At 40.0% G+C, this 10,034-nt stretch overlaps 1 protein-coding gene across 1 annotated transcript in view; it reads right to left on the bottom strand.

Annotated features, from left to right (window-relative positions):
* LOC102853580 (interleukin-13 receptor subunit alpha-2-like) overlaps positions 1–531 on the bottom strand; it is an 11,527-nt gene extending 10,996 nt beyond the window's left edge. The window contains exon 1 of the mRNA XM_006901579.1: positions 438–531. Within this exon, the coding sequence (XP_006901641.1) occupies positions 438–531 (94 nt within the window). The remainder of the gene's footprint in view (positions 1–437) is intronic.
* Between the last annotated feature and the right edge of the window lie 9,503 nt (positions 532–10,034).

Here is a 10,034-nt window from a genome sequence, read left to right as displayed (position 1 = left end):
ATAATACATATTTTTTTAAAATCTACAGAAAGTATATGAAAATATATCTTAGAGCTTTATCCCACAAAATGAATGTCATTATCAGTCACCATAGTCATGAGGCAAATTAGAAAGAACAGGTGGCTTCATGGTAAGGAATTGTGCTGCCAGTGTAATGGAAAGTTTTTCAAATCCACCAGCTGCTCTATAGGGGAAAGATGGACAATCTCCTCCTAAGCAATTTACTGCCTATGAAAACCTGCCAGAGGGTCAGCTATGGATCGGTTGTGATTTGACAGTGAACAACAGCAGAAAGAACAAATGTTTTCTCCGTGAAATTACTAAAACTTTTTCAATGACTATCTGTTGTGTGCTTCTTCTATAAGATAACATGAAAAGAGAATAAGCATTTCTGTTTTAAAACTATACATTAAAATCTATGCAATGTGCTGGTTTACCTTTCATTTCAACATTAAAAGATGAAATGCAGTTAAATAATCCACAAATAAGGACAGTATATAGGCACCGGGCATCCAAATTAATGAAAGCCATATCTCCACGTTTTAACACTTTAAAACCTCTACCCTAAAAGGGAAAAGATAGAACATTTGAGTATTATCTCACACTGCATAATCAAAAGACACTGTGATTTAAAACGCTTTTGGGGGGCTGTCTATGTGTTTTCTAGCAAGAAGTGTGAAAACAGTTTCCTCAGACCATGGCAGAAAACATGTTTAATATTGGACTGAAAAAAAAAATAGTGAGTATTTTAGATTTATCCTTCTTTGGAAAGTAAAAGTCTTGAAACATTTCACCCACACACTCCCTTTCTACACATCACATGAGATTACCAGGAGCAGATGGTTTTAAGCAGACTTCAGGCCAAAGAGATTTAGACTCACTAGAATGTTCATAATAGTTTCCAGGAGAAATTATAACATCTTTAGTCTATCAATCCTGTCCCATAGCAAGACAGAAAACAAAATGACAAATGCACACATTCTACTCTGAGTGGATAACAAAGTATTTAAAAGTTATCTATTAAAAACAACAAAGCTCTCTCACTATTAAGAAAATTCAAATCCTATATCAATGCTTCAGATCATTTAGAACTTTGTTCTGTTTCTTTCTAAGCATGAAATCATTGTCTTCTATTCGCCTACCTGTTCCACTTTGTGCTGTGTTTCCTGTGGCATTAAAGGGTAACACCATCTTCTCAGTTGTTCAAATAAGAAACCGAGAAATAACCCCAATTCTTCCCTCTCCTACTCAATCATTGTTGCTTTGTTGTTAGTTACAGTGTCATGGCAAGCTTATGGGTAACAGAACAAAATGTTGCCTGCTCTTGTGCCATCAGCAATACAATTTCCTAAATTGAGAGATCTCCTTGCCCTGTCTCCCATATGCTCTCTAAATGACTATTCTGGAATTACTTCCCCTTTTTGAAAACCACAACACCACCTCACTGCCACACCACATAATAGAATCATTGTTTTTACTCTTGAATAATATTATTCTATGGTCAAAATTGAAAGAATTAAGACTTCCACATTTCTCCGCAATCCCAAAATATTCCCCTTTCAAAGAAGAAGAAGAAAATACTATTCCCATTTCCCTTTAGTGAATGTCTCTGGAACTAAGAATTTCACAGGTAGCTAAGGATTAAGTTACTCATTCCGAAAGTCAGAGAATACCTTTTTCTCTTACCCTGCTTAATGAAGCAAGACAGTCTTCATTCAAGCTGCTTCATCTTGCCTAGTTCATCTGTAATGCTTGAATGTTGCTAGGCGTCAATTATTATGTAATAGAATCTTGGAATCAGCTACTAGAGACAGCAGGTATATTGGATGTAATGCTGGTCCAATCCTTCTTTATATACTGGGAAGTGAAACTGAGACTTTTCCAAGATTACACAGCAAGTTAGTAACTGGGCTGGAAGTAGGACAGAGATTGCATGATTCCCAGTCCAGGGCACTAATACCCTGCTATTCAGTCCCACATGCTTGAGTCAGGATTATGCAAGTTTTCCCCCTGAGACCCCATTCTTCCTTTAAATAGTTGTTAACCAGGCTGAGTCAACATCATGGCATTTTTATTTCTTCTCTGCCTCATAAACTAATAACATAATATGGGTTAGTTTGGGGGTTGTTTGGTCCCCCCCCCCGACTAGGATCCAAATCTCCCTTGTTTGCTCCTTCCCCACTTACCAGCTCCTTGCTCTCCACTAAAGTATCTGTAAATACTAGGTAGCTTTGGTTACCAGAAGGCTACAGCTCTTCCATAAAGCTGTTTTCATAGATTGAGGTGAACATCTTGATTAGTTTTCCAACTCCAAGGTATTAATGCCAGCAAAGAGAAGTCTTTTCAGATTCTCTACAAGGTCTAAGACAATTAGGCTCTTCTCAAAATGTTCTCAGAGAGAGCCTAACAAGAGTCTCTCTCCCCTCACAATTTGTCCTTAGCTATTTAACAGCACTGCCATGAGCGCTAATAAATGCTAAGTTGTTTTTCGTTGCTTGTTATTGAGTCAGCTCCTACTCGTGGCAGCCTTAATACATGCTAAGTGAAGAGTTAAAATAATTTTATTCTATTCCATTTATAGGATACTGAAATCTGACTCAGGTGATTAAGTTGCATTTCCTGGATCAGTCCGACACGTTTAGACAAAGGTAGGAAATGGGATAGCTTCTTAAGTCACTTATTTATAAACCAACACAGGATTTCCTGAGTTTCTGATTTACATCTGGCATATACTCTAACCTCTCCCTCTCATTCTTTTATTTTTTTTTTAACCCAGATGACAATTCTTTTCTTGTCTTCTGGATTACTAGTAGTCACTAGTATAAGGAAGGCCTTAGTACATGGCATGGTTACAAGGAAGACCTGCCTGAGATTTTTCACAAGGAGAAAGGGGACTTGAAGATACAAAAAGGAGGCGAAGAGAACTATGGACCTCCAGGAAAACAAATAGGTCTGTCTTGGAGAGGATGAAACCAAGTTTCTCCTTAGAGGCTAGAATTTTGAAACTCCGTCTCACATACTTTGGGCATGTGGCCAGGAGGAACCAGTCCTTAGGGAAGGGCATCATGCTTAAAAGAGTGGAGGGACAGCATAGGAAAGGAAGACTCCAGATGAGATGACTAGGACAGTGGAGGTAGGTGTGTCAGAAGTCAGTGAGACTGGCTCAGGACAGGGTAGGCTTCAGAGTTGTTGTACATAGAGTCGCTATGAGTTGCAGGCAACTTGACGGCATCTAACAACAACAACAACAGGGAACTCTGATGATGTACTACATCACTACCCAAAAGGGAAGGAGTTTGAGTCTACCAGTCCCTCTCCAGCAGTAAAGAGTTCCCACCTTGGAAAGAGATGTAGCTGTGAGTTGGAATCAACTTGACAGTAGCAAGAGCAGGCCAGAAAAAGTTACTGCCATGCTTTCCCTCCTCAGTCCATAGTTAACAACCACACGTGGTTTTTTTATTCATTTTCCTAAATGAGGATATTAACACCCAGCATTTAGTAAAACCCAATGTTAGAATGAGGCAACAGCATCCAGTTACATCCAAGTTCACACATCTTACTGGTAGCAGAGCTACAACTCTAAACCAGCTCTCATTAACCCCTTCCAGTTGCGGTTGTTACTGTTGCTACATGCCATCAAGTTAGAATGGACTCATAAGTGATCTTTCAGCAGGTTTTTAAAGGCAATACGTCACATGGGAGGAGATCACACATCTTTAGAAAGTAGAGTGGATTCAAACCACTTGCCTTTGGGTTGGAAGTGCAACTCCTTACCCCCAGGGGACCAGAGCTTCTTCCATTGCTTGGTAAAGCATGTTTGCTTGGTTTATCATAAAGAATCTGTCCTGCATGAGTGCTGACAAATCCCTTCAAACTTCTTTACGCTATTGTCATCACCCAAACCATCGCCCCACAGTGTTTTCAACATATTCTTTGTTTCATTTTTGCTGTGACTTGAGGGGAAGTTTAGAAATCATAATTTTTTGTTCAATCATTCATATACATTTATTTTATCATATTAATTACAATTCATTAAATAATTCAGTGAAATGTCTGAGCCATGCCTTTTGTATATAGCCTTTCCCTTTACTACTACTACTATTACTACTACAACTATTAATTGCTATTGAGAAAAACTGTCTCTTAGATGACCCTTCATTGTGTCTCCAAGGCTGTAAATTAACTGGCAGCAGATTGTACATATTTTTTTTTAGATTGTACATCTTTCTTCCTCAGAGCTGCTGGTGCATTTTGAACTGCCAGAGTGGCATGGCCTTCCACTAGAGCTCTCTCACCCAGTTGAATGTGGCATAGTTCATAGGGAGTTAGGCTGCTCACCCAAAGGTGATGTCTCTCAGGTTGTTCAAATCCCTCAATGATTCCAAAGGAGAAAGATGTGAAATCTCCCCCCTTGTGATTTACAGCCTCTGAAAACTCACTAGAGGACCAGCTATGAAGGAGCTCCAACTCAACAGCAATGCATTTTAGTTTATTAGATATTTATTAGTTTTTGGTCCCTCCTCCCTCCCTTCCCTCTGGTAACTTTTCAATATATTACCATTGTGATGGGAAAGTCTGCTGTCAGGAACCTCTCCAAAGTACTGACGAGCAATGGTGTCACTCTGGAGACTAAGGTGTGCCTGATAGAGGCCATGGTCTTCACAATCACTTGTTATGCATCAGAGAGTTGGACAATGACTAGGGAGGATAGAAGGAGAATTGATGCCTTTGAGCTGTGGTGATGGAGAAGAGTATTGAGGGTACCATGGACTGCTAGGAAAACAAACAGATTCATCCTGGAAAGGGTTAAACCGGGCGGCTCCCTGGAGGCAAGGATACTGAGGCTCAGTCTAACATACTTTGAACATGTTGTAAGGAGGGACCAGTCCTTGGAGAAGGACATCATGCTTGGGAGGGTGGAGGGACAGCCAAGGAGGGGAAGGCCCTCTATGAGGTGGACTGATTCAGTGACTGGGGTAATCGGGATGGGTGTATCTGAGACAGTGCGATTGGCACAGGACAGAGCAGAGTACATAGGACAGGCTGTTGTACATAGGGTCACTATGAGTCGCAAGCCACTCTACGGCACATAACAACAACAATGAGCATCTTCTTTTTTTATTCAGATACAATGTAAGGTTATAAAGTCCAAGAGACAACAGTCACAATTTCTGTCGTAATAATACATCCAGTCATTTATTGAGAGGAGTTCTGTTAGAGCAATAGTTAGGCACTAGGCTGCTAACTGGAAGAGAAGTGGCAGTTCTAATTCATGTAACAGTTCCACAGGGGGAAAATCTGGCAATCATCTCCCTAAAAATGTACAGTCTAGGAAATCATGTGAGACAGTTCTAATCTGTCACATTGCAGACTATGAATAAAACTTAATTCAACAATACATAACATCATCATTTATTTGGCATTCTCAGCATCTCAGTCACTGTGCCATGCTAAGCTGTACTTCACATGCACTATCTCATACAGAACAAGAAGGCATTTCCAGAGTAAGAGAGCACTGCATGGTTTAAAATCAGGAAAGGTGTCTATCAGTGTTGTATCCTTTCTCCATACCTATTCAATTTGTATGCTGAACAAATCATTCAAGAAGCTGAACCTTAATGAACAAAAATATGGCATCAGGATAGGAGAAGGACTCATCAACAACTTGTGTTATGCAGATGACACAACCTTGCTTGCTTGCTGAAAGGGAGGAGAACATGAAATGCCTGCTGCAGAAGATCAAAGAGTCTTCAGTATAGATTGCACCTCAATATCAAGAAGACAAAAATCCTAACCTCTGGAGAAAAAAAGCAACATCATGACAGATGGTGAAAAGATTGAAATTGCCAATGGTTTCATCTTACCTGGATCCACAATCAACACCCATGGTACCAACAATCAGGAGATCAAGAGATGCATTACACTGGGAAAATCTGCTTTCAGGAACCTTTGCAAAGTACTGAGGAACAATGATGTTAGTTTGAAGACTATGGTGCACCTGATTCAGGCTATGGTCTTTTCAATCACTTGCTATATGTCTGAGAGCTTGACAGTAAATAACGATGACAGAAAAAGAATTAATGCCTTTGAGATGTGGTATTAGAAGACTGGCAGACAAACAAACCAATATGCCTTGGGAAAAAGGCAAATAGAGTGCTCCTTGGAGGCGAGCATGTGAAGCTTTGTTTCACATACTTGGGGTATGTTGCTAGGAGAAGCTATTCCTTGGAAAAGGACATCATGCTGGGAAGGATAGTAGGTCAGCTTAAAGGAAGACCCTCAAGGAGATCAATTGACACAGTGAGAGCAGTAATGGGCTCAAGTGTGTCAGAGATGATAAGGATGGCACAGAATGGAACAGGGTTCGGATCTATTGTTTCTAGGGTGGTTGTGAGTCATATTCGATGGCATATAACAACAACAATGCTCAATCTGGAGTGCATCTTCCCTTCTCTTCACATCAATCCTCACACATTGTTGCTTAGACCACATTTACTACTAAGAATCCCTTTTGGAATGGCAAACCTGAAGCTATTTCTCTTTTCAGCCTCACTCCCAACTTCCTCTAAGTCCTGCTACATAATCCCCTCACTCTAAGAATTGACTGCTATGATCCTTGCATTCTTGGAGAAAGTCCAGGTACTTACCAATACTATGGTTTCTCAAGAAATGGATTATCACAGGCAGTAATTGCAAGCCCTCCCTTTCCTTTCCACTTTAGAACACCAGAATGTTCTAAGTTTTACCCTTTCCTGGCACTCAAGCACATATAGGGCAAAGATGCTATAAGTCAAAAGAGAGGGAAAATTATGTGTGTCACTAAAAGGCATCTAAAAGCTAATTCAGAATTTCCTGATGGAGTGTTATAAAAGCTGATAGGTTTAACTAATTTCTGGGAAAATGAATGGATATATAGCTGAAGCATTTTTTATAATGAAAAGTACAGTGGTATAAGCATTTACATGTTTTTCCATCCTGTCACTACCACATAGTTAGAGGCAAATGATATCTCAATTGCCACCTATAAGATTGAGACAATAATGCCAACATGGCAGAGTTAACCTAAAGATTAGACTAGATTATATATTAAAGTTGTTGTTAGGTGTCATCAAATCAAGTACAACCCACAGTGATCCTATCAACAATAGGTCTGAACTCTGTCCTATCATGTGCCAGACTCACACTTCCTGACATATTAGAGACCAATGCAGCAGTCACTGTGTCAATTCACTTGGTTGACGGTCTTCCTCTCCTTCACTGACCTTTCATGCCTTTCCATGCATGATGTCCCTCTCTAAGGAATAACCCCTCCCAGCAACAAGTCTGAAGTATGTAAGATGAAGCTTCAACACCGTTGCCTCCAAGGAGCATTCTGCTGCATTTCCCCCAAGACATATTTGTTCTTTCAGCAGTCCATGGAATATTCAGTACTTTTCTCCAACATCACAGCTTAAAGGCATCAATTCTTCTGTTGTCCTTATTGTCTAGCTCTCAGATGCATAGCAAGAGATTTGAAAGACTATGGCCTGAATCAGATGCACCTTAGTCCTCAAACTGACATTATTGCTCCTCAATAATTTGGAGAGGTCCCTGACTACAGATTTTCTTAGTGCAACACGCCTGCTGATTTCCTGACTGCAAGCAAGATGAAATCCTTTTTCACTTCAGTATTTTCTCCCTCTATCATGATGTTGCCTGTCAGTCCAGTGGTAAGAAATTTTGTTTTCTTGATGTTGAGATGTAATCCATATTGAAGGTGGCATTATCTTTTTATCTTCTGTTACAAGTGCTTCTAGTCATCCCAGCTTTCATCAAGCAACATTGTTATCTGCATAATGCAGTTTATTGATGAGTCTTCCTCCTATCTTGATGCCACATTCTTTTTCATAGAGCCTAGTTGTTGTCCAGTCACCTGAGACTCATAGCCACCCTATGTACAATAGCACTAAACCCTGCTCTATCCTGTGCCAATCGTATTGTCACTGATACACCTACCCCCATGACCCCAGTCACTGAATCAATTAATCTCGTCGAGGGTCTTCCTCTCTTGCATTGTCCCTCCACCTTCCCAAGCATGGTTCCGCCTTGCAATATGTCCAAAGGGGGTCAGACAAAGCTTCAGAATTCTTGCCTCCAAGAGCAGCCTGGTATCACCATCTCCAGGATGAACCTGTTTGTTCCTAACAGTCCATGTTATACTCAATACTCTTCTCTAGCACTACAGCTCAAAAGCATCAATTCTTCTTCTATAATCCCTAGTCATTGTCCAGCTTTCTGATGCATGGCAAGTAATTGCAAAGACTATGGCCTGGATCAGGCACACCTTAGTCTTCAGACTGACATCATTGCTCTTCACTACTTTGGAGAGGTCGCTGATGGCAGACTTTCCCAATACAATTTACATTTCAAATTCCTGGCTTTTGTTAAGAAGTATATTGATTGAGGAGCCAAGCAAACTTTCCCCATTGACCATGATGCTGTCAATCAGCCCAGTGATAAGAACCTTTGTCTGGCTTCTTGTAGAATTTTCTCAGCATACAGACTTGAATAGTCAAGGAGAAAGGATGCAACCGTGATGCACCCATTTCTTAATTGAAACTATACAATGTTTCGTTGCTTGATAAACAATCTCTTGGTCTAGGTATAGGTTTTGCATGATCACAATCAAATGCTCTGAGATTCGCATTCTACTGAGTGTTAGCCATAACTTGATATGATCCACACAGTCCAATGCCTTTGCATAGTCAATAAAGCACAAAGAGGCATTCTTCCAGTATTTACTTTCAGCCAGGATCCATCTGACATCAGCAATAAAGGCCTGGTGCCAAGGCCTCTTCTAAATTCTGCTTGAACTTCTAGCAGAAGACTTCTTTCTGTGTATGGTTCTAGCATGCGTGTGTGTGTGTGTGTGTGTGTGTGTGTGTGTGTGTGTTTATTAATTTTAAAGAACATTTACAGAAAAATTGGATTTTCATTTATTCATTGTTGCATTTTTCTGCCTGCCCACTCCTCTCCCCAAGTTTGTTCTTCTCTTTGAAAAGTAAAAGAAATATTCTTTCATTGATGTACAATCCCCCCAGACCTCTGGAGTATACTCCACTCACTCTACTTCATTCTGGACTTTCATCATAGCCATCATACTCAGTCTCTCCCTCATCTGTTTCAATGCAGTATGCATATTATCCAATCTTTCTCAGTCTCACCTAAACCCTGATGTCAGTATCGTTCTACAACAGTGGCATTATGCAGTATTTGCCCTTTTGTGACAGAGATATTTCACTCAGCATAATTTCCTTCAAAGTCACCCATATTGAATAATATTTCATGAGTTCCTTGTTTTTCAGTGCTGTGTAGTATTCTATTGAGTGAATATACCAGAGCTTATCTAGCCATTCGTTTGTTGATGGGCACTTACGTTGTTTCCAACCCTTTGCTATTCTGAACAAAGCCACAATAAACATGGGTGTGCATATATCCGCTTGGGTGGCAGTTATGGTTTCTTTAGGGTATATTCACCTATTTTATCTTCTCCTGGTTGTGGACTTTTCAGGATTCTTGGAAGACTGTTTATGTTGTGGATTAGGACCCCTAGAGTTCTTCCAGGATTTTCTTTAAGGAAATATATAGCCCTTAGCTTTAATCCTAGGTTCATGATCCTTTGTGAGTTGTTTTTTGTGTATGGAGTGAGGTGTGGATCTTGCTTGAGTTTTCTACAGGTAGTTTTCCAATTTTGCCAGCACCATTTGTTAAAAAGGCTGTCATTTCCCCACTTAAATGATCTCATCTCTTTGTAAAAAAAAAAATCAATTGACCTTAGGTACATGGGATAATTTCTGGATTTTCTATTCTATTCCATTGATCTATGTGTCTGTCATTGTACCAGTACCATGCTGTCTTAACCACCATGGCAGTGTAGTAGGATTTGAAATCAGAGAGTGAGATACCTCCTACCTTTTTTCTATTTTTAAGGAGTGCTTTGCTTATTTGGGGCTTCTTTCCATTCCAAATGAACCTGGAGATTGCCTTTTCCATCT

This window comes from Elephantulus edwardii, unplaced genomic scaffold (genome assembly GCF_000299155.1).
Source record: "Elephantulus edwardii isolate Elephantulus edwardi_28Jun2011 unplaced genomic scaffold, EleEdw1.0 scaffold00336, whole genome shotgun sequence".
Taxonomy (NCBI): domain Eukaryota; kingdom Metazoa; phylum Chordata; class Mammalia; order Macroscelidea; family Macroscelididae; genus Elephantulus; species Elephantulus edwardii.
Note: the sequence above shows the minus strand (reverse complement) of the source record. Positions and strands in the feature narration are given on the sequence as shown.